Raw genomic sequence first — 26,154 nt, forward strand, 5'->3', positions numbered from 1 at the left:
AGGGACAGCTTTCGGCCATACAAGCCAGAAAAGGATACGTCTAGGGATTTAGGTGAGGGGTTATTCATGTTACCGAGAATTGCCAGCCTCGATTCGGTGCTTCGCTCTAAGTCTTTTTAAGTGCCGTAATGGACAGATTCGAGCTGCGCCGTAGTTCTGCGCTTTTCAACCGCTCTTCGTTTCGTATCATTTTTTTAATTAAGCTGTACACTTGTCGCAAAGTTCCTCACCATGCCAATTTTCAAATCAAGATGCGCCGATATTCTCTGTACGGAATTGTACCCTCCTCAAACTAAGGGCTTTCCGCGCTGATGTCTAATCAATAGTGCCCACGAAGTTGCCGGTGTGGGATTGGCTTTTCGAGTCGCATTATTCCCCCCTGGAACGATTTGAAGAGAACGAACTTAGAGGTTTTACAAATGCGGTCACCAATGAGCGCGTTAATTGGAGGGAAGTAAAGGAGTATTCGACTTGGATATGTACAGCCCTGGTCAGAAAATATGGCTTGAAGGAGGGAGACACAGTCTCGTTATTCAGTCAGAACAGCATCTGGTATCCTGTAGTTATGTTTGCGTGTCTGAAAGCTGGTGCGTTGATCGAACTTGATATAGGAGATCACATCTAATACTCGCGAATAGGTGCTAAGATCTCGGGTGCCTCACCCGCCTACAATGTCGAGGAGATGTCGTACGCCATGAAGACGGCTGATTCGAAGTTTCTTTTCACAGCGCCATCGTCTATGGAGGTTGCAATGGCCGCCGCTAAGTCTGTGAACCTACCAAAAGCCAACTTGTTTCTGTTGGAAGGGAAATTAGATGACTATTCCACTGTACAAGAGTTGATCTCGTTTGGAAAATCATTCGACCACTCGCAACAAGTGCCGTCGTATAAGTTGCCACCAGGTAAAAAGAACAAGGATATTTGTGGTTACCTGAGTTTCTCCAGCGGGACCACAGGATTACCGAAAGCCGTGATGATCTCACATCAAAATGTGATTGCTCAATGCATGCAGATACACCAACTTACGCCTCCAAATACCACCCATGTTCTCGCGGTCCTTCCCTTGTTCCACAGTACGAATGCTTCAGTCCTTGAATTGATACTTTTTACTAATGTATACTTTAGTAACTGGATTAGTTCATCAAATGCACCTTCCCTTGCTAGTTAATGCTGAAGTTGTCATGACACCACAGTTTACAATGCCTATTATGCTGGAAGTTATCCAGCGTTATCAAATGAAGGAGCTTCTTTTGGTCCCTCCAATTCTCATCAGGCTTGTCCGTGATCCAATTGTCAAAGAATACGACACAAGCAGCATTTTGCGCTTCTCATCAGGCGCAGCTCCATTAAGTCCAGAAGTCCTAGAACTGCTTGCTAAAAAGTTCCCGAAGACTGCAACCGGAAAGCCTTATGGGCAGACTGGGATTAAGCAGGGGTATGGTATGACGGAGTCGTGCTCATGTATTACGGCTTTTCCACTGCATCGAGTCGAGGGCTACAAGCTTGGCAATGCTGTTGGCGAGATCGTAGCCAATACTGAAGTCAAGATTCTTAAGGAGGACGGCTCCGAGGCTGATGTTGGCGAGGCGGGCGAGATCACCGCACGCGGCCCTCAGATTACAATGGGATATGTAAGTTCAAATTCCAGATGTGTGTTGTGATTGCTGAAAATGTCTCAGTTGAATAATGACAAAGCGACTCGGGAGACATTTGATGCAGAGGGATTTCTTCACACTGGCGACCAGGGTTATATAGACGAAGACGGAATCATTCACATTCTCGATCGCTTGAAGGAGATGATCAAAGTAAAGGGAATCCAAGTTGCTCCAGCAGAATTAGAAGATCTTCTCCTTGGGCATTCAAAGGTTGAAGATGTAGCCGTTTTAGGTATTCCAGACGACTATTCTGGCGAACTGCCAAAGGCATATGTGGTCCTCAAACCTGACGTTAGTAAAAGTGAGCATGTGGGTCGTGAGTTGATTGCTTATGTTAAGGAGAAGAAGACAAGATATAAGTGGGTCAAGGAGGTCGAGTTTGTTGATGAGATTCCAAAATCTGCATCAGGCAAGATACTCAGGAGGGTTCTCAGGGACCAAGCAAAAAAAGGTCCAACTGGTCTTGTTATTCGAGATGAGAAGCCAAAGCTCTGAAATTGGCCATACCTTCAAGAACTCCATCGGGACGCAGAGGAAGTGAAGATATGACTTTGTAAAATTTCGATCAGGGTTATATCTCATAGCTTGTGTTATCCGCCTAATCTCATTAGGAACTCAAATTAATTGTGATCCTAAGACGCGTCGCACTATTCCAAAGGCTTATGTGCAGCTTCGCTGTGACAACAAATGCCCTGAAATTATAAAAGAAGCTTTTACTACTCTCTTGTACTATTCTGTAAAGATTTTTAAGTATGGATGTGCAGCAGCACAACATCAAAATCATTGATGCGAAAATGTAGATGGACATGGATGGACGGTAGCTTACTATGAGATGTGAGTTTTAGCATCTCCACGAAAAAACAGTACCTTCGTGGTGGTCACTCCGACCATGCCTTCGTTGTTCGCAATACCTGCTTAATATTCCTGTTGTTGTTTAAATGAGGAGCTACTTTTGAAAATAATTGCTCGTCGATCTGAAATGTACCCATGAAAGTTTCCTTTGCACTGTGTGCATGTAGAACAAAGGTTGCAACCAGGACTATGGACGTCTCAGCGCAGACTGAAGGCAGTTCGTGGATTGCTTCCGAAGCACGCTGTTTCTGAACAAGCTTCCGTGTACCATTAAAACTAAGCTCAAGAGGCTGCAAAGCGCCAATATCATTCTTCCAGGATTGCACGTCTTTGTGTCTCGTCTTCAACTGGATTGAAAGCATGCGCACAGATGGCGGGATTGTTCCCTGCATCGTGAGGCCGCATGCCAGACGACTGCACCATCGGGCTGGATTCTCCGACTCGGCACATATCGCGAGACGAGTCGGTTGAAATTGTGTTAAGCGAGAGAAGTCACCAACTATGTCTAGAAGATTGTCCAGGTTGTGTCCGTGGATATGCACATCGGTGAGGTCAACAACATTTTTAGCGGTGAGTCTCAGGACCCGATCACGGAGACGGGTAAAGGAACCACGACAGCTATGTAGGGTGGTGAGGCGCAGAGGCATCCCGCAAGCCTCGAAATATACCATTCGACATGTATGAAGAAGTGATGTGTCAACCAATGGTTTTCTTTCGCTGTTCGGCTGTAGTGCATCATGACTTTTGGATCCGCAATATCGACATTCCGAGTACAACTGAGTGTCTTGGAAAACTTGCTTGTAGATCAAATTTCTGATTTCCCCCGGCACCCTGAAGAGTGGGGATTGGCACTGGGATAATGCCCTTGAAGGATCGATATTTGCCAGCTGGAAGCGGATATTTCGTGCTACCAGCCTGGGACCACCTTTCTTAATCATCAGAGCAGAAGATTTCAAAGTAGCTGATTGACAAGGAAGCAACCCTGGCGAACACCGGAAACGCAGTCTTCTCGTTGACCTAGTGTCCCGGCATTCGTTTTGTCTCGCATGTCTTTGCTTGTGAATGCAAAGGATTATTCCGATAACCCAGTAAAGGCGAGCTGAAGTTGGCTCCAGCAACGAGTATGCAGTCAAGCCTTCGGCGGTCGGAAACGTGGATCACTGAACCTCCACTTAATTGCAAACGAGATTTACTCCGAACCATCAGATAAAGGCTTCCCTGTCATTAGATTATGGAAGTCGGATTAAATTTTGATATTTTCAACGGTTGATCCAGTTGGATCTAACTGTCCGAAACAAGATCTTGCGCAAGTCGAAAACAAACCACGTTCTTACAAATAGTGTAAATGGGGTTGAGCCCTTGCCGCCAACGGGATCAAAATCCCGTTCCAAGATCCTGAGTTCACTATACCTGTGTCGATGGTTTAAGCGTGTTGAAAAGAGTCCGCTCTGTCCTGTCTCCGCAGGCGGCTGGACTTTCTCCGGTCTATCTTGCGAAGGACCCATGGAAATTCTCGTCACTACTTGCATCCACTTTGACAGCGGCATTAAGTCCAATTAGTCCTTTGAGTGGCACTTGTACTTAGCATGTCGGGCATCAGCCGGGCCACTTCTTAGCTATCAGCCATTCACATGCTTCGCTGGCGGGACTGTGGCCTATGCAGTGCATGGACCGCTGGAAAGGTATCCGCAAAAATACAAACTTGCGATCCACAATCGCTGTTCCGAATGTTCTGCATCTCTGAGAATCGAATCCAGGTTCAGTCAAGTTTCACAAAGGCCAGACGTTGGGGCAGCGGGGCCACTCGGGTACCTCCGGGCATAATGATGTTTTGGAGGTACATAGCACAGCTTCGAAGTCCGCTCTGCTGGGTCCGTCGCAAGCCTCTTTTGAGGTTCCGAGCATGGAATCTTCCCGGCAATTCGAGCTATGCCTGCCTCAAATCATCCCGATTCGTGGGCAATATCCGTCATACTTCGGTATAATCTTTCTTTATCTTTGCGACACTGACGCCGGATCGTCAAGGCGACATGACACGCCATGCAGACTTGTCCATGCCGTCAGGCAACCATACCAAATCTTCACCCTCGACCGAGGGGACCAGCCCCAGTAAGCTGCATAGCTCTGTTGGTGTTCCACGTCGCTGGGATCGTTGCATGATTGGTGTCGCTGAACGGGTTCCAATGGCACCAACATGTGAGAGTACCCTGAATATTTTCGCCTGCTCCCTACCGCTGCTTGATATACGACGAGCGTTAACGTATGCTTTTCGCCTAATACGTATTGATTATCTTTCCCCGAATCATTGAATTGGCTGAAGCTCGAGGATGAGTTTCGTTTGTTTCCAATAGTTTGGCTCGGCCTTAAATCCTTACCGCCGCACATTCCGTTCTAGAAGCCCTCTTTGACTGATATACAACATCACTTGCTCCTCCGCTACTCTCTGAGGGCGTTCAAATATTCTTCAACGCACCACACATGAACTATTCATCTCTTGACCAAAGGGCGTTTTAACCTTTTTTACCAGCACCACATACCACCACTCTACAACGTACGCATATATGCGAGTTGCTTTCTGCCCCCAAACCAAAGTCAAGCGGCTGTCGCCGATATCTCGGCGCTTCATATCACTTGTCTAGTCAAATCAGAACAAGTCACCTTGTGTGAAAAGCATTGTTCAAAAGACAAGCGAGTTTTAAGATAAGAACAGACAGTGCAAATCACTTTTGCGAACAATTCTACTTTCGGCCAAGTGACTTGCATTTCTCTGATTAAAGACTTCCACATAGCATACTTATCTCCTTCCCAAAAGCAGTCCTGTGCTTAGGTATCTGCTGTTGAAGTCAGATAATTTTTGGAGAACCATCATATGTTGCATTGTCGCGAAATCTTCATCAGTCGCGCCAAAATGTCTTCTTCAACCACTCCTATCTCTCGCTCCGCTTCTAGTACACCAGGGGTGGACTCTTCCCCGAGTTCTGTCACATCTGCCAGCGAATTTCCTGGCCTAAGCCCTGCTGCCATTGATGATGCTCTCCTAAGAACGCTGCTGGAGGATTACAAACTCCAGGAAGTTCAGGAAAATCTTGTCAACATCGCGAAAGATGCTGGAGATATTATGCTTGCGGCTGATCCTTCAGTGACAAGTGCAGAGACGAAAGCAAACTCGTCGGATTTGGTCACTGAAATAGACAAGCAAATTGAAGACATGGTGAAAGAGCGCTTAAGAAAGGCTTACCCATCATACATCTTCCTAGGGGAAGAAACATTGCAGCAGGGCCAGAAGCTCACTGACGAACCAACATTTGTTTGCGATCCAATCGATGGTACCCTCAACTTCATACACGGCTTCTATCACTATTGCATATCGCTTGCACTTACAGTAGCGAAAAAACCAGTGGTTGCCGTGATTCACGCGCCAGCACTTGGCCATACCTACACAGCAGTCAAAGGCCAGGGTGCGTACCTAACGAGAAATAACGGTACACGGGTTGAACTACCTTTCAAGCGAAAGCCGGAACCTCTCCGAGGTCTTAAAGAATGTATGGGCGTTATTGAATGGGGAAAGGAGCGAGATGGCCCCAATTGGGCTCTGAGAACATCAGTTGCGAAGAGATTGATGACATCTGAGAAAGAGGGAGGAATGATGTGCCACTCCACAAGAACAAACGGATCATGTGCACTTTCTTTCTGTGCAGTTGCTACGGGTGCCATGGACTTTCTGTGGGAATCTGGATGCTTGATTTGGGACGTCTGTGCTGGCTGGCTTATTGTTGAAGAATCTGGCGGAATCATTGCTGGCGCTAACTCAGGAGAATGGGAGCCTACCCTGGAAGGGCGTTCTTACTTTTCTGTACGAGCAGCACCGTCAGGCCAGAAGGAGATCATTGGCCAAGTCTGGAGCCTCATGGAGGGCCAGAAGTTTACTTACTGAGTTTTGAGACACGAGATTATTGCTGGGGCTTTCGGCGAATTTCTCTTCTATTATGTGCTCATGGCGTTGCTGGCTGGGTCGTAGCTGCCACCGCAGCTCTTGTATCTATAGGGACGTGATTACGACTATAGACTGATAGACTGGCGATGCTGTCCTCCCTACAGCAGCCCGGCGGGATTGAGCGGTTCTGTGTATAGCTAAGTCACATTAATATCGATTATTGGCTTCAATTCAGAGTGTCCCTTAGGGAGATCGGTCCTTTTTCATCCGGTATGGAGCATTGCGTATCAGGTTGTAATAAGATTACATCAAGTCTGATTAAAGACTTTGACACAGGCATATATATATATATATAATTCTATGCGAGGTTTCAGATTTGCATGATTAAGCATTGCGTAAACTTTCCTCAATTGCACGGTTGATAATGCAGAAAGCAGACGCTGATATTAATCCTCAGGCTCTACCAAATGATAAAACAAGTAACACTAATTTAATTACGAGCATTGGTTCGAAGACAGGTAATAAAATTTGTGACGCAAAGCGCCACACTGGGTGTTTATGTTTTACTCAATGCTGAACATCTGACGATATCAATGGTCCATTCACCAGGTCATAATGCTGAATCTTGATATTCTAAGTATTGCAATAGAGGAGAAAGCATCTGTAAATGTCTAATTTATTTCAAATTCACATTGGTATTTAATGAGCTACTACTTTCCCCAATCCACCTCTGAAGACGCTATTTTTGTGAATCAAAGTGAGAAACATATAATGAAGGGCAAGACAACAAAAGGATACTTCCTATTATTATGCTGCTGGTTCTACAGAACGAACCCGACTGAATTTAATTGACGTAAATTTGAGAGCGGTACAGAGTAGAAAGAGTCACCACTCATGTGACTAACAGGCAGCGCAGGTGATGAAGCAAGCACCGCAAGCGAGTTCTAAGGCACAAAGGCGATAAGGCATAAAAACCGCACACCACCTGAATTTTGGACGCGAACTTTTGTCACTGGAATTCGATAACAACTAACAGTCAGCAAAATGGGTATTGAGTAAGTTCCTTCCTTTCATGCCCTCAATTATTGTTAAGAAATACTTCTATATTCTTTTACTGTGCGAGATGGTTCAGAATAATGCTGACGTTGAATTCCCACAGCCTCGACCGACACCACGTCAAGAAGACGCACCGCAAGGTCGCGAAGAGCAATGATCCATATATCAAGCTCTTGGTCAAGCTATACACCTTCCTTGCGCGCCGTATGCTGCCAAATTTTGACATAATTGTTATGAGACAGACTCTAACGGTCTTACACAGGCACGGACAGTCCGTTCAATCAGGTTGTTCTGCGCCGTCTGAAGATGTCCAAAATAAACAGTGAGCGAGTCCACATGGCAAATTTGCCACTAGTCGGGCGCTGATAAAAGCTTGCTTATAGGACCTCCAATGTCCATCTCTCGCATTGTTGCGAATGCTGCTCCCAAGCACAATCCAAATGAACACAGCAAGAAAACTATCGTGGTCATTGGCAAAGTTACTGACGATACGCGGTAAGAGTGTGTCGTGATGCTTGGTGGCATTGTGTTGCTGACAGGAGTAGCCTCCTCGAAGTTCCGAAGCTCACTGTTGCCGCCCTTCGATTTACTGCTACTGCTCGTGCACGTATCGAGAAGGCTGGTGGTGAATGCCTAACGATCGATGAGCTTGCCCAGGTATTTATTGTGCGCCCATAAATGTAACATAAGCTTGAACTGATTCATACATAAGCGTGCTCCAACCGGCGCTAATACACTGCTGCTCCGCGGTCCCAAAAATGCTCGTGAAGCCGTTAAGCACTTTGGCTTCGGTCCACACTCACACAAGAAGCCATACGTTCAGAGTAAGGGTCGCAAGTTTGAGCGGGCTCGTGGCCGCAGACGGTCTCGCGGCTTCAAAGTTTGATCCCGAATTCTCGGCGTTAGGAAGACTCATGATAAGAGTGTCCTTCTGTGCAATCTTATCCCTGGGGTATGATTTCAAATTCTGTGGATGCTTAGAAAGGCGTTGGCTGCGAGATATATATCAAACTTTGCTCCCACCAGCTAAGGTGCCCGGTCAGCTCTGTAGCCTTTTCAAAAATGGAGATGAACATCACACGCATTTTAGACTCTATTTTTCTTGTGACTAGTAATGATCCGCAACAGCGTACATTTCATATATGTGCTTCGAATACTTCTCATCAATCATTCAATGAGCAATGCGTTCCGTACGCCCAGATTTTGATTTACCTGTACATGAATTCTAATAATGCTCACATCGAGAAATCATAACTCGCTCACGACTGATCTCTAGTCTTAGACCACCAAGGTTGATCGATCTTGCTCATGAAGTAATCTCCGAAATAATAACATTCTTATGCTTTCACGATAATTGCAATTGGAAAGAGGATTGAGAGCGCTTTAGAGTGGTGTGAAATGTGTCCGTACAAGTTCGTGTAAAAGATCTAGCTACGCTTCCCAGCTCCGAAAATGGAGCTGAATGTTTAAGTCCTTACATTGCCCATAACTTGCAACGGATTGACAAAGCTGGAGTACTTAGCATACTGCCGTTCCCCAATCGTCAACTGGCATGCAGATGTCATACAGTCGTATCCTTCTTCCCAAGCACCTCGTCTTATTCTCGAATGTAGAAAGCTGAGATTAGACGGCATACTTGCGTGTCCACTCTCTAGCAGTTGCCTCGTAACGAGCACGATCAGACTTGTAGACGTGCGCAATCTCAGGAACTAAAGGGTCGTCGGGATTCGGGTCCGTGAGCATAGAACAGATTGATAGTAACACTTTTACCTTTGGCATCAGAATCAAGTTTGAACTCGATAGGATAACAGAAAATATAGAGAATAGGAAGAAGGGAAACATACCCTTAGAAATGGTCAAGGCAGGGCTCCACTGGTCTCTCAGAATATCAAGGCAGATGCTGCCATTTGAGTTGATGTTAGGGTGGTAGATGCGAGTCGTGAAGTTAACCTTGGGCGGCTTGAATGGATAATCTGTCGGGAAATGGATGGCTAAGAAGAAGACGCCTCCTGCATATGGAGAGTCGCCCTGTTGAAGATAAAGAGGTCAGCATTAAAGGTTATGACATTCCTTCTCTACCCCACTATATCTTCAAGCTGATGTCACTTCGTATTGGGAGGAGAACGTCAGAAAGGGAACCTACAGGGCCCATGATTGTTGCTTGCCAGTGGAACTATATATGTATTCAGTATGTGCCCTAAGCAACGGGTTCGAGACGAACGACGTACAAGATCATCGCCGATGGGACCTGCAGAGCAGGAGGATGGTGGGTCCTTGCCCAGGTCCGAAAGTTCCTTGTTAATGCGCTTCAGAGCCATTTTCCTTATGACTTGTGGTTTAAAGTGGAAATGGGGGATGCTAGCGTTGCGTTGCAGGCGAGAAGGTGGTTTTGCAAGTGCGTTCGATGGTGTGGTAGGGTTGTCAGTGGGCTGTGACACAAGATGTGGTTTGGCTTGCGGATGTGGCTTATGTAAGATGGCTTCGGCACGCTAAAGTTATCAGCACTTCCATCGCAGTCTTCGCCACTTAACTGTTGACTTGATACCTGAGAAAGTTTGAAACGAGTATTCTGGAGTTGTCCCTAGCTTTAGTCATCGTCCACCACGCCCGAGTTTGAATGTTCTACCTCTGCCAATATGTCTCTAGCGCTAATTACCAGCGATGTGGGATCCCACGCGACCAAGTCATCAGTGTTGTTTTCTGCATTTATTATGCCTAGAAGGATGGGAAGTGTCTACAAATTGGAGCGATTTAGTTCGCACTACGTTCAGGAGTTGATGCAGTCTGCTCTTTTTCCCATCTGTTCACATGAGCTTCGCTTGGTAACTGGAGATTTGTCTTCAATAACCAGCCTTCCATACGTTGAGCACATTATCGAGTTCATCCACAATGTGAAATCTAGATATTAGCAACGGATTCTATATTGCAGCTCATTACGCTCAGTACGAGAAAACATCTGCGCATCTCAAGGCGTGGAACAGTTTTTTTCATTCATCAAGTATACCCTTTGCTGCTCGCTGACGTCGTTTTTCTGCATATTCCTTCCCTTCTACTGCCTCCTCTATCCTTCCTAGATGCTTCATGATGATGTACCAGCCAGTACGGCCTGTTACCAAGCCACTGATGATATTCTGTGCAGCATTCCTAGGGCCGACCTCCTTCTCCAGCTCCGAGGCGCAGTCTTTGGCAATTCTTTCAATTTCTTTTGCTTTTTCTGCACCTTGGGACAAGCCTTTGACTATCTCCCGGTCTCTGGCTTCCACAAAGCGGTCGGAGCTAGGATGAAATGTGGAATAGTACTGGGAAGCGCGACGCAGCCAGGTTGTGACCTCTTGGACAGTGATTCCGTCATCATCCGGGTTTAAGGCGTCTGCCGCAGCAGCGATACGTTTCTGCTTTTCGCTAAGTTCCTTATTCAATTTCTGGCTCGCCTTTTGAACATGATAGCTTCCGCTGAAATGATACAACGTGTACGACAATCCAAACGCAACCATCAATCCCGCAACAAAGCCTGCGAAGGCTGGATGAAATGAGGCATCCTCCTTTCCGTTCTTCAGTTTCCCTGCCTGAGAAGGTGTTTCGAATTTCCGTTTCTGCGCTGCACGTTGGGCAGCTTGTATTCGCATGAGAAGGAGATTGTGATCTTGCGGAGGAGGCGAAGACGGCTGCTCTACACGTCGCATTGGCTCTAGGGCGGATTTCTCATCCTTGGAAGTCTCTGTTGATTGGAAGCGCCGGCATCTTAATTGAAAAGCCCGGGGACTGATGGCATGTTGATATGTCGGAGAATAGCTGCGGACTCGCAATTGAGTCTTGAGAGGAGGCATTGAAGCACTGATTGAAGAAGAACAAGAGAATTTGCAATGTAATTAAAATCAAGAGCGCTCTTTTGACAAGATATATATGAGATGCGCAGCTTGGCTTTGTTGCGGTCTAAAGCTTAGTTCGTAGATTATGTGCAAGTTCGATGATTGTCATTCAGTCTCCCGAAGGGGTTAACTTGATGAGGTCAAAGCTCTTTCGATTGATGAGAAATGGTACCTCTGTAGACCACTCCGCGCAACAGCAGCTTGCTAATAGACTATTATACAACGTATTTTTGGCGCCAGTGACAGCTACAGTTGGGTCGACATCTGCTGCGCTGTGATCCATCCACCATGCCACTCCACCTGCTGTCGAAGAAGTCTTGGAATGTCTATGCACCTGAAAACATAGCTCGAGTCAAACGCGATCAAGCAAGCGCTCGAGCTCGTGAGGAAGAAAATGACAGAAAACAACAGGAAGATGATTCTAGGAAACGTCTTGCGTGGCTACGTGGCGAAACACCATTAATAACGCAGAATGAACATTTGAGCTTGATCAGAAAGCAGGATTCCAAGAAAGACCATGGCCATGGAAATGACCATGGAAAGAGAAGACGGCTTCAAGGCGAAGACGACACAGATCGGGATCTTCGTCTTGCCCGTGAAACTATGAAATACGGACACAACCATGCCATAGAGCATGCGCAACATGCTGAGAAACGAAGGCGATCGGGCGTAACGATAATCGACCATGAAGGTCACATTAATCTCTTTCCAACAGAAGATAAAACTGCTTTAGGAAGTCATAGTAATGCTGGAGTTGAAGCTGAAGAAATGCGACAACAGCGTAATAATGAGGGCCAATATTTAAGGGATTCAAACGCCGATGAGAGAGATGGGTCAAGCCAACGCCCTTGGTATACTCTGATCGAAAGGTCACAGCAAGAAGATACGGACTTCATTGAACGCAGAGGCATATGGGGCAGGCCTGATTCGAGTGCCAAGCTTAGAGAGCAACTTCGGCAGAGCAGCAATGATCCTCTGGCTTTGATGCAAAAAGCACAGTCACAACTTAAACTGGCGGAGAGAGAAAAAGATCGATGGCGACGAGAGGAACAAATAACCGTCTCAAGACATGAGAATCAACGCAAGCGTCGACATCGAGAGTGTAAGATCGATCAACTGTATAGGGACCGAAGGATAAGCGGTACACCCGAGCGTAGACGACGAAAGGAAGGTCACGAACATGAAACAAATCAACCAAAGGCTTCTTCACACCGTCATAAGACTTCGGATCAACGCTGTTTCTCACCCAAAGTCCGGGATGACTTTCGTCTTGATGGATAAGAACATCTTTTAAATATCAGATTAGTTCGAACTCAACACCAACGACGCTCTGGCGTGATCTCAAGTCAATCATACAGTCTCGGGTCAGGAAGCCCCTTCATGTACATTTTCGATTTCTTCATAAATACAAGCCCCGTCTGCATAATAATCACGACGTCAAAGGGTGAAGAATACAATAACAGCGTATGATCTCAAAGCAGCAAAATTACTCCACCAAACTCGATTTGCTGGTTTCTTAGATATTTCTCTCCCAGCGAATAAGTCTCTGCAAATCAATTTTTGGCTGCTTGTTTCACTCAACAAATGAGTCTAGGCTTCTCGATGCGTTCCTTGATAGCATTGTTCACAAATTTGGGGTTCTAAAGGTAGTTTCTATGCTGCTAACTTGCATGTCTTCTATTTAGCTCCGACTAAACAATCTTCAAGACCATACAGCCTGTGCTACATGGCACCCATTCGACTCACAGGTTTTCTGTGTGTATCAGCATTGCTCATCAGATAGTGGGTGATCCAACGACGAGACTAGGAGCCTATCTAACTATATCCTGTATACATATCTTTACCAACGCACCAAACTAGATCTATGTCATACCTTGTATTTTTGAGCTCTTAGTTCTCTGCTGTACGCGATGTTGAACAAAAAAGCCAAGGTAGACCTTTTCCGTACCATCAGAACACTCCAGAGACGAAATAAATGCTCTTGACATTGCCTCCAGGCTAACTTCTATGATAAAAATTGGCTCATCATGACATTTTCACATTCTGCCTAGATTATGTAAAACCTTAACGTCACTGTTGTCTAGTCTATTTGACTTGGAAAACATCGTCGAGTATTCCTTAAGTCGGTTCAGCTTCGTAGGTTGTTAGACGACAGAATCAGTTATAAATTTGCAAGGCCTGCTTCAGAGCGTAACATAATCTGAACTTGATGGTCAAGATCAGAGTAGTCAAGCCAAAGCTGTGTTCTCTATGTGGCAATCCTAATTTTGTTTGGTGTAACGTGGCAGGATGCATGGTGGGAGTTGCTAAAACACCATTTTCCAATCCAAATCACACTGGTTCCATCCATCGTTGGTATTGCCACCCCTTCCACAACTCCCAGTTCGAGGTAAGTTTGCGAGGGATTCTGATGAAGGACAAGGATGAGCAAACAAGCACATGGGAGGCACCGAGTCCGCCGAACTCGTTCTTCGAGAAGTGTAGACTGCTAGTCGTTTTAAACTCGCAGATGTTGCACAGCCGAAGTGACTACCGATCCATTTCACCCGATTGTTTTGGACTTGAGGATGGCGGAACCATCACTGACCATTCCTTTTTTACTCCACAACTGTCGCAAGAGACGTAGTTCAGTGTGACTGCCGTGAAGATTATTGTTCTAGAATTGAAGTATGTTTTCTTACGACACTTCATGTCATGGCCGCGTGATCTCCGTTTCGAACAATGTTTGATTTTTTGTGACGGCAGCATGCACGGATTCTCTATTTGGCATGAAACGCGAGATTGACAGAGATCCAACTAGCGATATCCATGGAAGAAACAAGCTAATCCTTCTTTCCGTGTCGCGCAACTGGGTTGACTTCGAGATGGTTTGCTCGAAGTATAATGAACGATTTCTTTTCGGATCCAAAAGTCAGGGCCCGTTCGCGCTTCTGTTTCATCAACAGTACCTCGAACTACCTAGGTAACTTCTAAGATGAACATCTCACTTGATGAAATCATGAGATTGATATCTCTATCTGTATCCCATTTATTTAAGTGTTAGTACTGATGTGTCATTTCAACCTTCGCTGATAGACATTCCTATCAACTTTTCATTATTCGCTCCATAGTCAAGTGAAATCTGCTAGCATCATCAATATCATGGCGAGATACACCGTTGCCTTTCTCATGCTTCTCTCAGGAGCCATCGCTGCAACCGGTAGCACTGCATCAGATGTCGAGAACGGTGTCTGCAGGCCAATCACCCTTATTTTTGCTCGAGGAACAACAGAGCCAGGCAACATGGGAACTGTTGTTGGGCCACCACTCGCTGATGGCATGATACAGGCTTTCGGGGCAAACAATGTTGCTGTCCAGGGCGTAAACTATCCTGCAGATATCGCCGGTGCTATTAGTGGAGCGACAGATCCCCAAGGAGCGACTGGTTCAAAGAACATGGCAATGTTCAGCCAGAAGGTAGCGACAGCCTGTCCAAGCAGCAAAGTTGTTCTATCGGGCTACTCCCAGGTATGTTTGTTGAATGGCAATCAAACATAGATTTAATTCAATTCCAGGGCGCCGAACAAGTCAGAGGTGCGCTTATGAATCTCGGAGCACAAAACAATGTTGCCGTAAGTTGAGAGCTGGAAAATTTGTAAGATGAAGTTGACGAGCCCAAAAAGGCAGCAGTCACATTCGGTGATCCTCTGCAAAGCACGCAGTTTGTAAATATAGCTAAGGCGAATACGAAGGTCTATTGTAACCAAGGTGACCCTGTAAGATTGTTGAACCTTATGCAAAGGGCGCGTGCTAAACCTCTACGTTCTAGGTTTGTATGGAGATGTTTGTCATTACTGCAGCCCATCTCGCTTACGGGACAAATGGCGACATCATGTCTGCTGTCAACTTTATCCAATCTGTGATTAATAATTCATCAACAACGAGCACGTAGGGCTTTGTGGAAAAGAGGAGCTAAAAAACGTTGCGTAAAGAGATGCATCAAAAGCCCAACCTATAACTGTAAACAAGTTATAACCTCTCAAAGCTGTTATTCCATAGCTTCACTTTATCAACTATTGACCCCAAAATGGAAATTGGAAATGTATACATACAAATTCAGTCCCAAGTACGAATGAGAAATGATTGGGGTAGATTCATGCTTATGGAAGAAAACCTCGATCAAGATGGTCTGCTTTTTCGCATGTAGCCCTCCTTGTGGTCAGTATTATCCGTTGAAGCTTTGACCATGCAATGGCAGGCCCAGAACATTGAATCTGAAATCCGCGCAGCAGACTGCTTTGCGTGGAGGTTTGCCACATATAGATTTTAGCTGAATTACCATACAGTGAAGAATACCATGTCATGTCTTCGCCATTTAAATGTACCAGACATCACTACGAAGCTGCCATTCCAACTCAAGCACGATCGTTACCATCAAAAATCATCATGTCTTTAGCATAGTGTCTCAAACACATGAATTTATAAGGCCAAAATTTTGGCCCCGGAGTGATCCACCTTTTTTAGAAGTTTGGTATAAGATGTCCCCCTTCGAGAAGGCAAGGGAGACTCTTCGCATGTTTTGTTACATCTCCCTTCAACGCTTCGTCCTTTTCACTGGAAGCAAGATAGTCGGGCCAGCCTTCCTCTTCACCCCCAGTGGAGCTGATAGCGGCGCTATTCGTGGTGCGCTTGTTTGACCTTCATGCATATCACCAGGATAGAAAGATACTTTAGGAGGTCCTTTTTCCTCTTCTAGCGGAGCGGTGGACGCACCTGTTTTGGTTGGTATAAGAGTTTTCTTCGTCCCATGAGGTCGGTAGCCAGATTTTAACGCTGCGTCGTCTTTGTTCTTGAAATGTGTGTTCTTCCCTGTTGACATCGATTGTCTATCTGTAAAAATTGTTGAGTCATGATCATTTCTCATCTTGTCCGGAGTGAAAAATGTCGCATCTAGCTTAGGTGCACGAAAATTGTCCGTCATGCCGCTAGAGCCTTGCACAGCTCCTGGATTGCTTTGCCTCGTCAGTGCTGCACGTGACACTGGGTCTGTCCAAACCGTCTTCGGGTTAAACCCCATTTGTTTGAGGCTTGCTGATTGTCTTTCAAGAGCTGTGGGTGCGTTCCTAGAACCTTTACTATAAACTGGCAGTCGTAATCCAAATGGAGCTGCTTTAGCATTTTCGCTAGCAGGCTTTCTGGGATATGAAGTTGGCGAAAACGGTGATCCGGGGTTGACTTTTCCGTCACGAACAGCTTTTAATCGCTCTTCTCTCATCTTCACATCACGAGCAGCACGCGACGTCAGTGACAAATGAGTAGACCTTGACTCCAATTCCGGCTCGTGCTTTGAAACTCTTAGAATCCGCTGCGCGTTGTGACGAGCCAACTCTGCCTGTCGTTGTTTGTCCTCTACCATGTGCTGCGGCGCATGGAAGATTTTCTTGGCTGTAGTGTCATCTCTCAGGAATTTGGTTGGTCTTGCTAGCACGCCGGATTTTTGTAGCTTGCTTTCTGCGGCTTGTCGACGTACGGATTGCATAAAGTCCTTAGTCTTAGAGCCCGTCGTGAAACGCAAGCCATTGTTGTCACTGCCTCGTTGGAATTGCATGGCGATACCTTTGTTTCGTCCCTTCTTTTCTGGTATTGCCTGAGTTGGAGGAGCAACCTTCCACTCCGCTTCGTCCCTCTTGATTCTAGACATTTTATCCATGAGCACTTTTCCGGCCTGACTTTCTTCCATGTCGGCCTCTCTCTTTAGCTCTTGGTAGACCTCTGACCATAACTCCGGATTCGAAGGCGCATGCAGCTTCTCACGCCAGTTTGGAATGTCACGTTTGATAAACTTGAGCCAGATATCACCAGTCTCGCCTCGGATCTGAGGGCTGTTCTTTTCCCATTCAGCCAGCATTTTAGGATTTTCGCATTTATTCAAAATTGGCTTGAGAAGTCGCCATGGCGTTACACCGAGGCCTTTCTCGTCGATTCGGTTGAGGTTGCGGATAGCTGTATTGGTACACAGTCTTTCGAGAGATGAAGGGGCCATGCTATCAAGGAGATAAGCCGATATATAGCCTGATATTCCGTATGCCAGAAGTTCTGGACCTTGGTAAAGCCTCGAAGTTTTGTATGTTCGGAGTATGAGATGGAGAGGAGAGGTATGTCACTGTCAAGATTCGGTAAGGCAAGTTGCTTTTAGAGAAACTGTCAGCACAGTCATTGTGGTACGGCGATTCCAGTAGTGGAAACTTCTTATATGGAAATGTCCTTGTATGCGGTTGACAATAGAATGTCATCGCCAAGTGTACCTTATCGAGTGAAAAGGTTCAAGCTGGCATGCAGCAGGGACTGAGCTAGTGTCGCATTTGTGACTAGGATGCTTGTGTGACGACGGCAAATTCAACGAGCACCTTAACTTGGTCCTTTCCGCGCACATATGCCATGCTGATCAAGAAGATAGAAATTGTTTGTATTTTTGGACAAATTGAGGTAGAATCTCACGCAAAGCCGAACAACGAATTGGCTCAAGATGAAGGAGCAGAGAATTGAGAGCTTATCATGCTTGAATCGATTCCCTCTATCTCATTTTCAACAGCGCTGCAGCCCTTAAAATTCACACGTACCGATAATGTACAAGATAAACTAATGACAAAGATTTAGATCACCGCGGCGCTCATCTCATCGAACAGAACGGCGCAGGCTTAGGCTGATAATCTCATCAGGCTCAGTAGTGGATAGCCTTGGAGTAAGTTGCCATTGCCGCTTCCTTGAAGGCCTCTGCCAATGTTGGATGCGCATGCGATGTCCTTGCGACATCTTCGGAGCTCGCGCCATATTCCAGTGCCAAGGTACCTTCCGCGATCATCTCACCAGCATTCGGTCCAATAATGTGAATACCTAGTATTCTGTCTGTCTCCTTATCTGAGAGGAATTTCACCATGCCATCTGAATCCAGGTTCGTCTTCGCACGAGAGTTGGCTGAGAATGGAAATGTGCCGACATTGTATTTTACACCTGCATAGATGTTAGATATCACGAGTGGCAAAGACCGTTTGAAGAAACACGTACCTGCTGCTTTAAGCTCCTGTTCGTTCTGTCCAACCCAAGCAACTTCAGGATGTGTGTACATAACAGACGGAATGGCGCCATAATTGACGTGTCCATAGCCTTTTGTGATGAATTCTACAGCGGCAACCGCTTCTTCTTCTGCTTTGTGCGCAAGCATGGGACCAAAGGTGCAGTCGCCAATGACTCTAATATGTGGATGTTTAGTTCGGAATTCCTGATCGATGATAAATCGGCCACGCTCGTCGACTTCGAGACCGATCTTCTCATGACCAAGGCCGGCTGAATATGGTCTTCGACCAATGGCGACAAGAACGACATCAGCATCAAGGGCCTCCTCTTTTCCACCCTTAGCCGCCTCTATATTGACTTTAATAGTATCAGCGTTGACATCTCCCTTCGTGACCTTTGTGTTCAGTTTGAATTTGATGCCTTGCTTGGTAAGAAGTTTCTGTGCTTGTTTGGCAATTTCAGAATCCATGCCTGGGCCGCCAATTTGGCCGAGATATTCAACAACTGTGACTTCCGCGCCAAGGCGTGACCAGACAGAGGCCATTTCAAGACCAATGATGCCACCACCAATAACAACCATTTTCTTTGGCACCTCTGTTAGCGCGATAGCGCCTGTACTCGTAATGATTCTTTTCTCATCGATCGTAAGGCCCGGAAAGGGAGTGGCTTCAGACCCAGTAGCAATGATGATGTTCTTGCCTCTTAGGCTGGTTTCGCCACCATCATTCAAGCTGACGTTCACGGTGTGCTCATCTGCGAAAGAACCTGTGCCTTTGATGTACTCCACGTTGTTCTTCTTGAATAAGAATTCGATGCCCTTAGTCAGGCCTGAGACCGATGTTTCTTTGGCCTTCATCATCTGTTCCAGGTTGACCTTGACACCTTCAACCTCGATCCCACGGTTCTTAGTGTCGTGAACAATCTGGTGATATAGATGCGAATTGTTGAGAAGAGATTTCGACGGTATACAGCCAACGTTCAGACATGTTCCGCCAAGTGATCCGCGTTTCTCTATGCACGCAACGCTGAGGCCGGACTGGCCGGCTTTAATTGCGGCGACATAGCCCGCAACTCCTCCGCCTATAATGACCAGGTCTTTCTCTGATGCCTCCGATGCGTACGATCTTAAAAGCAGAAGTTTTGAATGTGAAGGAATATACGGACGAGCAGAAGCAGAGAGAGGCAAGGTTCGCGCGGTTCGTAGCGCGAAGCGTGAGAAAGGTGGCATGATGGTCTACATAATCAGCCAAAGCTCTAGCATTCGTAGGGCATTGGGGGAGGTTTGTTACTTACAACAGGGAGAGATGGCCACAAAGAGAGTTGAAAAGCAGCAATTGTTGATGGGGAAAGCTCGAAAGAAGTCGTTGAACGTAACAAGGATGCTAAGCTCAATCCTAGCGCATCAAATCACGTGTGCAACGCGGGCAATCAGTAATTTATAAGATTGATTCCCTCAGCAAGATTCAAGCAACTTTGTTCACGTCGAGGTGTCTTCCGCCGCTACAATGAGTCAAAAATCAGATAATTCATTGGGTCTGGATACCAATGATTAGTGACCGTGTGCGAAAAGTAAAAGTTGACGGGCATGATCGGAAGCCGTCAATAGCCGCTGTAATCCCGCTCTGCAGCTTGTAGCCCTGCAGTTTGTCCCAACGCCGTCACTCTTTCAAATGAGGGCCCGAATGTGTGTACATTTGTTGATCACTCTAGTTATCTCCGAATGCACACAGTCAAGGCGGCATGAATGTTCAACCAACTTAAGGACTACATCCTTGCACTCCGTATCTCCAGACGGAATTGTTGGTCAAGAAGCCAGAGCTTCGAGAATGTAGGAAACAAATCAACTCTGAGCATCGGATTTACTGCTACCCGCCAGGAACTTCTCCGTGTTCTTGGAGCTCACCTTGCCGCTACTTCAGGCTCGGGCTTCGCTAGTATCATCAGGACTTACTCCAGTATGCGTGTTTGGGAATGTTGAATTCAGATTGTCCTTTTCTCGGACACATCCTTGATCCACTCACTTGATCTCATTCGTTGAAACAGGTAACTCAACTCGTTCGGTCTTAATGCGTGGAGGAATGACACGACTACGTTCCTTTCTGGAACATGGTAAACGTCGACTTCATCAGCTAGAGCAGAGATGGTTGTGCGATAAGCGAAGGCAAGCCGAGCTGACAACGTGGTTCGCATGCCATCTCATGGTATGGAAAGGTAAAGCAGATCTGTATTGTGGAGAATGACAACAATGTCTGAGCGTTGTTCTTCAAAGCTGCTGGTGTGACCCTTCAAACATCAACGTCGCTCTCCATCTCATCGCCAACACCTAGCTTCCATCTTTCGACTTGAAGCAAGAGTGGCATGGAAAAATACATTGTGGCGGCTGCATTCTAGTACTACGTCATGAGCTGACATGTTCTGAAGAAGGGCAGTCGTGCCTTGGATGCATCTGGCAAAATGAGTTGAGACCATGCATGCGTCTCACACTAAATCACCAAATTGGGACAAGAAAAGCCCTCCGTTCAGGATAGAGCTATTGTTATGACAAAAAAGAACAGACGGTACGGTCCTGCAAATGCCTGTGCAGGCTTTGCGGCATTGCATCGCGCAGTGTCTCGCGTGGCCACAGTAAGTCGTGTATAGTCACGAGAGGAATCAACACCGCAGAGAAGGTTGCGCCCAGTTGCCTACCGTAAGCGCAGCACATGGCCACATGCTAGTTCTAACGCAGCAAGCGACGTGTGGCCGGGGCCTCGGTTTGTGAATAGCATGAAAAGTCACAGCCAGGGAGATCATTTCAACCCCAGGTTTGCTGGCTTATCGACTCCTTAACCACTTCGAACAAAACGCCATGCGGGGTAACGAGTGATCGGGCCCTCCCCCTCCCTCATCGGCGCCCATCTTTGGAAATCCAAGAGCCAAAAGGGAGATCACAATTGTCAATCGAGACATTCCATGCGCTGTCCCTGCTCCGCTTATTCGCTCTGCCTAAAACACTATCAGCTCTGACTGACATGGCAGGACCGTCTCCGACCTCAATCAGTACAGTAATGGCCAACACGCCCCAGCCCATGCCACTTGACATTTTGTCCAACGATACCCTCGTGCTCTAGCGCCCACTCTTGGATGCCCTCGGTTTCACGAGCAAAGTCGCAGCCTCTACCAGCCAACTTAAAGTGAAGTGGTGTCAATCACGTATCATTCGCAGTCTTTGTCGACCTCGTCACTCCGCACAAACGCTGTTCGACATGTTAGGAGATATCCTACCCTACGCAACCCCAGCAAGTACGTTTGCTGGAGGGTTGACTTTGAGTGTCGCCGTTCTCCTGATTGTTCGCCTTCAATATGAATACAAGTTCAAACGTGCAGGTGCTGTACATGCAGGACAGCTCGCAACAAACCCAATAACAGCTCTGCCATGGCTTTGGTCCATTGGTTGGGCCCAGGCATCAAACAACATGCTCGCCTTCTTTCGTCTAGCCTTGTCAAAGCAAAAGCCACACGCTCCGCAAATCATTGAAATCAATGTCACGGGCGGTCAACGATTTCTCTTTACGGATGATCCTGAGCACATCAAGGCCATTCTTACAGGGAAATTTGCCGACTATGGCAAAGGGAAGCAGGTTTGTCGTCCTGAACTCGGTTGTGTCAAATTACATCTAACGGGCTCAAAGTTTCACGACGTCTGGAAGCCGTTCTTAGGAGACAGCATCTTTACAACAGATGGACAAATGTGGCAAGACTCTCGGAATCTGATTAGGCCAATGTTCGTGAAAACACGAGTCAGCGATCTGAACATTTTTGAGAGATGGACGCAAACAATGTTAACTCAATTCCCGGCATCAGGCCACACCTTCGATATCCAAGACCTGTTCTACCGGCTGACTATCGACGTCATCACGGACTTCCTGCTTGGCGGTTCAGTTAATTCTTTGGAGAATCCCCGTGTAAGCTTCGTCAAAGCCTTCACAGATGTCCAACGCATGCAAACCATGATCACTGTTCTGATGCCCATCGAGAAATTCATACCGCGGGGCAAATATAACCGGGGCATTAAAATCATGGAGGACTTCATTACGCCGTTCATTGACAGAGCACTGAACCTTACCGACGACGAGTTGGCAAAGATTAACAAGTCCGAGCGGAGCTTCACATTCTTGCACGCATTGGCCCAGTTTACGCGGGATCCTCAAGTGATTCGTGATCAAATCATAGCCGTGCTACTGGCTGGTCGCGACACAACTGCAGCGACGTTGTCATGGATGTTCCATGAACTCACGCAAGCGCCTCAAGTGTACTCTAAGATGCGAGAAGAGGTTTTGCAAGTGGTCGGAGATGAGCGACCACCCACATACGATGACCTCAAGAACCTGAAGTATCTTTCGAACTGTCTGAACGAGACGCTGCGCCTATATCCCGCAGTACCAGTAAGTTCTAAACTCGCTACTGTAATAAAGCATATTTGCCAACCGAGTACTTTAGTTCAACGTCCGTTACGCCTTGACTGACACTACCTTACCTAATATCAATCGCAGCCAGCCTGATATCACCGCTGTGAAAGGCGATGCAATCTTTTATTCTGCATTTGCCATGCAACGAAGGGCTGATCTGTATCCTTCACCTTCGCCAACATTTGCTCCGGTAGAACAATTTAGCCCGGAGCGTTGGGAAAACTGGCAGCCACGCCCGTGGCAATATATCCCCTTTAATGGAGGCCCTAGGATTTGTGTTGGTCAGAACTTTGCTCTCACGGAAATGGCCTATGTTTGTGTCAGGATTTTGCAGCGATACGAGAGGCTAGAGGGCAGGGACGATTATAGCAAGCAATTCCACAAGGTCGAGATCGTGGGCACACCTGGTCGTGGGGTCAAAGTCGCCATGTATGAGGCTAAGAGAGGCGTGCGAGAGGCATGAAAGTGTTCATTTTTATATATCTGCAGTTTGATGTAAAGAAAATGAACATGGGCATCTCCACTTTGCATGGTTATCCGCACACGTAAACTTCCAATGTTTGAACTCAGTGTTTCAGTGACTAATGTATTGGAACACAGCGCTCACGACGTCTTCTTCCGCCTCCTGTCGCAATAACAGATCTTGAATTTTGCTGAGTGGCCCGTCCTTTCCGTCGTTCACAAAATGATTCCAAGAACTTGTGTCTCCATACAACATTGCCGTCGCCTTGATATGTTGACGACCATCAGGGCGACAGCGCTTGCATTTGAAGGTGTCATGCGTGTCACTTTTCGTATCTGGTTTAAACTGAAACAATTCCCTCAAGCTGTCAAGACTGAAATGTCTCTCGACATCCTCAACGCTGTCGACCACACAGGATGATAGTGATTGCTTGTGCGACTGCCGTTGGAAAATCTTCTCCTCAATCGTACCAGTAGCAATAAAACGATACACGAAACAATCTTTTGTTTGTCCATCGCGCCATACTCTAGCTAAGGCTTGTTGATCGGCAGCAGGATTCCAATCTGGGTCAAATAGCACAAGACGATTTGCACCAATGAGATTCAGTCCGCAGCCTCCTGCCTTGGAGCTCAGCAGGAAGACAAATTCTCGGCCTTCAGGATCGTTAAACTTATCCACAAGTTTTTGACGTTTTCCAATTTGCATAGTCCCATCAAGCTTGAGATATCCATATCCACGACTCTGACAAAGCTTCGCAAACAGATCTAGAGTTTGCGTGTAGTTCGAGATAAGCACGATTTTGTCATTGGTCTCTGCATGAATCCTAGCGAGCATGCTATGCATCAAGATCAGATGAAAAATCTACAATGATTGCTACACAAGAACTTACCGATCAAGGACAACCATTTTCCCAGAATACCAAACCTTGATATCTCGATCGCGACCACGAGCTTCTTTAGGCACATAGTCGTCGGGGAAGCATCTTTCTGCGCCAGGCAAGTCCACCGCAAAATCAAGCAGATCTGGATGATTGCATAATTTTTTCAAAAGACCAATTGCCTTTAGAGGCTGACTTCCCTTACCTTTCAATAGGCTCTTTATATCAGGTGATTCAATGAAATGTTTGTAGAGATCCTTCTGAAAAGGTGCCAAGTTGCAGAAAACAACGTGCTCATACTTGACGGGCAAGTACTTAGATAGTATGTCGTTCGTACGGCGAATTATGAATTTGTTCACTAATGTCAGTAACTCGGCCAAACACTCATCCCCTTTCTTGCGTTCTTCATCCGTGCCGTCCGCATCACGGCCTCGTAGTATTGGGAGCTCAAATCGCTTGCGAAACTCAGTGCGCGTACCTAGATAGTTAGGATTTGCGAAATTGAGCAAGGCGAAGTATTCCGAGAGATCGTTTTGGATCGGTGTCCCCGATAGAATAACTCGCTTCTGAACATTCAGGCTGTTGAGAGCTGTGAAAGTTTGGCTCTCACCGTTCTTTAACCGGTGTCCTTCGTCACAAAGAAGAAGCCCAATAGGAGCGCCCTTTAATTCGTCTACATATAGACGCAGGGTCTCATACGAGACAATTAGGACTGGTCGAACAACTGCTCGTCCGGAGGCGATTGCCCACTGCCTCATTTGTTGAGTAAGCTCTTCCTTCGTAGCTTTACCATCTACAGCGAATGGATTGATGGCATCTTTACCGAGCCACTTGACTGTAGAATATAAGCAATTGCGGTACAATTTTTCCTCAATTTTTATAAAAACATACCAAGTTCGTTTGCCCAGTTTCGCACCAGACTTGACGGACAAGCAATAATGCATTTCTGGATCGTGGGTTTACCTGCGTCTGGGGACTGCTTTAGGAGGGTCCACATAAGTGTGATGCATTGAAGAGTCTTTCCAAGGCCCATTTCATCCGCCATGATGCAGCCATGCGCATTCTTATCGATGAGTCCTGTGGTACAGCGATACAGAAATTTGACGCCTTCGACTTGATGGGGCCGTAGGACCTTTGCTAGTTTGGGATCAATGACCACAGGTACCTTAGGCCGGTCTACTACGGCTTTCTTGATGCCCAAGATCTCTGCTAGACTCTTATGTACGAGAGGAGCCTCGACCTTGACAACTTTCTGACTAGGACGTTCTTCCTTTGAACTTTCTTCCACTTTTTCTCCAGTTTCGGCATCTTCTAGAGTGGCTGGTTTTTCGTCTACGGTAGGATCGTATAACACGATTGCAAATTCACCGCTGGGATCGTGAAGAGGTCTTGCAACGACCACAGCGCCTTGCCGCAAACCAAGCAGCGGGGGCGGCTTGTACGGATTGTAGCCATCAGTATTCTTGTTGATGAATGGTACAGAAAATCGTTTCTTGAATGCTATTTCTTTATCCTTGGCCTTGAATACGGGAAATCTGTTGATATCGCGGGTAGCAAGCGTCAATCGATCCTCATTTGTGTATGGCAGATCGCCGTCCTCGACGCTGCTGTCTGTATTTGCGTAAGATACCTTCCTCCTCTTTCTAACTGGTTTCTCTGAAGTGCGAGTTGGGAGTGCGGAGCCGGGGCATTTGAAAGGCTTGACCAATCGCTCTATAGATTGTTGTGTCCCACCGTATAGTCTGGTCGCTTGAAGTGGGCGCTTGCCTGAAGGTGGAAGATTCTCCTTGTCCACCGAGGCTGTCCACGGATTTAAACGACTCCTGTTACCTGAAGTCAGCGATGGATACTCTTTATCAGCCGTACCGTGAACATACATATCGTGATGGCCTCGATGTGCATATGAAGTGTAGACGCGTGCAACTCCTGTAGAGAAAACGCGAGAAA

General features: G+C 46.5%; 11 protein-coding genes across 11 annotated transcripts; 6 read left to right on the forward strand and 5 right to left on the reverse strand.

Annotated features, from left to right (window-relative positions):
• The first annotated feature begins 131 nt into the window (after window positions 1-131).
• On the forward strand, window positions 132-2,270 carry PV09_03340 (uncharacterized protein). The gene is made up of 5 exons (XM_016356527.1): window positions 132-268; window positions 327-587; window positions 639-1,073; window positions 1,126-1,631; window positions 1,680-2,270. Exons 1-5 carry the CDS (start codon window positions 232-234, stop codon window positions 2,148-2,150), a joined length of 1,710 nt encoding a protein of 569 aa, XP_016215320.1. The 5' UTR covers window positions 132-231; the 3' UTR covers window positions 2,151-2,270.
• Window positions 2,271-4,654: 2,384 nt separating this feature from the next.
• Window positions 4,655-6,816, forward strand: PV09_03341 (uncharacterized protein). Its single transcript, XM_016356528.1, has one exon. The coding sequence runs from the start codon at window positions 5,377-5,379 to the stop codon at window positions 6,439-6,441; it is 1,065 nt and encodes a 354-aa protein (XP_016215321.1). The 5' UTR covers window positions 4,655-5,376; the 3' UTR covers window positions 6,442-6,816.
• Window positions 6,817-7,453: 637 nt separating this feature from the next.
• On the forward strand, window positions 7,454-8,820 carry PV09_03342 (uncharacterized protein). Its single transcript, XM_016356529.1, has 6 exons — window positions 7,454-7,496; window positions 7,601-7,701; window positions 7,760-7,819; window positions 7,881-7,992; window positions 8,043-8,154; window positions 8,210-8,820. The coding sequence occupies exons 1-6, from the start codon at window positions 7,486-7,488 to the stop codon at window positions 8,381-8,383; spliced, it is 570 nt and encodes a 189-aa protein (XP_016215322.1). The 5' UTR covers window positions 7,454-7,485; the 3' UTR covers window positions 8,384-8,820.
• PV09_03343 (ubiquitin-conjugating enzyme E2-16 kDa) lies at window positions 8,680-9,977 on the reverse strand. The gene is made up of 4 exons (XM_016356530.1): window positions 9,726-9,977; window positions 9,641-9,670; window positions 9,342-9,525; window positions 8,680-9,260 (listed from the first exon to the last, which is right to left on the reverse strand). The coding sequence occupies exons 1-4, from the start codon at window positions 9,813-9,815 to the stop codon at window positions 9,121-9,123; spliced, it is 444 nt and encodes a 147-aa protein (XP_016215323.1). The 5' UTR covers window positions 9,816-9,977; the 3' UTR covers window positions 8,680-9,120.
• Window positions 9,978-10,189: 212 nt separating this feature from the next.
• PV09_03344 (uncharacterized protein) lies at window positions 10,190-11,454 on the reverse strand. The gene has a single exon (XM_016356531.1). It carries the CDS (start codon window positions 11,322-11,324, stop codon window positions 10,485-10,487), a length of 840 nt encoding a protein of 279 aa, XP_016215324.1. The 5' UTR covers window positions 11,325-11,454; the 3' UTR covers window positions 10,190-10,484.
• A 96-nt stretch (window positions 11,455-11,550) lies between these two features.
• On the forward strand, window positions 11,551-12,968 carry PV09_03345 (uncharacterized protein). Its single transcript, XM_016356532.1, has one exon. The coding sequence runs from the start codon at window positions 11,655-11,657 to the stop codon at window positions 12,645-12,647; it is 993 nt and encodes a 330-aa protein (XP_016215325.1). The 5' UTR covers window positions 11,551-11,654; the 3' UTR covers window positions 12,648-12,968.
• Window positions 12,969-14,507: 1,539 nt separating this feature from the next.
• Window positions 14,508-15,297, forward strand: PV09_03346 (uncharacterized protein; the record flags this gene model as incomplete). Its single annotated transcript, XM_016356533.1, has 4 exons — window positions 14,508-14,873; window positions 14,921-14,977; window positions 15,029-15,121; window positions 15,175-15,297. 4 exons carry the CDS (start codon window positions 14,508-14,510, stop codon window positions 15,295-15,297), a joined length of 639 nt encoding a protein of 212 aa, XP_016215326.1.
• Window positions 15,298-15,380: 83 nt separating this feature from the next.
• PV09_03347 (uncharacterized protein) lies at window positions 15,381-17,651 on the reverse strand. Its single transcript, XM_016356534.1, has one exon. It carries the CDS (start codon window positions 17,386-17,388, stop codon window positions 15,940-15,942), a length of 1,449 nt encoding a protein of 482 aa, XP_016215327.1. The 5' UTR covers window positions 17,389-17,651; the 3' UTR covers window positions 15,381-15,939.
• A 139-nt stretch (window positions 17,652-17,790) lies between these two features.
• Window positions 17,791-19,969, reverse strand: PV09_03348 (dihydrolipoyl dehydrogenase). The gene is made up of 3 exons (XM_016356535.1): window positions 19,713-19,969; window positions 18,411-19,653; window positions 17,791-18,356 (listed from the first exon to the last, which is right to left on the reverse strand). Exons 2-3 carry the CDS (start codon window positions 19,645-19,647, stop codon window positions 18,067-18,069), a joined length of 1,527 nt encoding a protein of 508 aa, XP_016215328.1. The 5' UTR covers window positions 19,648-19,653; window positions 19,713-19,969; the 3' UTR covers window positions 17,791-18,066.
• Window positions 19,970-21,050: 1,081 nt separating this feature from the next.
• Window positions 21,051-23,337, forward strand: PV09_03349 (uncharacterized protein). Its single transcript, XM_016356536.1, has 3 exons — window positions 21,051-22,039; window positions 22,091-22,843; window positions 22,899-23,337. Exons 1-3 carry the CDS (start codon window positions 21,665-21,667, stop codon window positions 23,328-23,330), a joined length of 1,560 nt encoding a protein of 519 aa, XP_016215329.1. The 5' UTR covers window positions 21,051-21,664; the 3' UTR covers window positions 23,331-23,337.
• On the reverse strand, window positions 23,317-26,115 carry PV09_03350 (uncharacterized protein). The gene is made up of 4 exons (XM_016356537.1): window positions 26,085-26,115; window positions 25,099-26,030; window positions 24,220-25,042; window positions 23,317-24,165 (listed from the first exon to the last, which is right to left on the reverse strand). Coding segments are annotated over exons 1-4 (2,481 nt in total). The 5' UTR covers window positions 26,087-26,115; the 3' UTR covers window positions 23,317-23,441.
• Window positions 26,116-26,154: the final 39 nt, after the last annotated feature.

This window comes from Verruconis gallopava (assembly GCF_000836295.1).
Source record: "Verruconis gallopava strain CBS 43764 unplaced genomic scaffold supercont1.9, whole genome shotgun sequence".
Classification (NCBI taxonomy): domain Eukaryota; kingdom Fungi; phylum Ascomycota; class Dothideomycetes; order Venturiales; family Sympoventuriaceae; genus Verruconis; species Verruconis gallopava.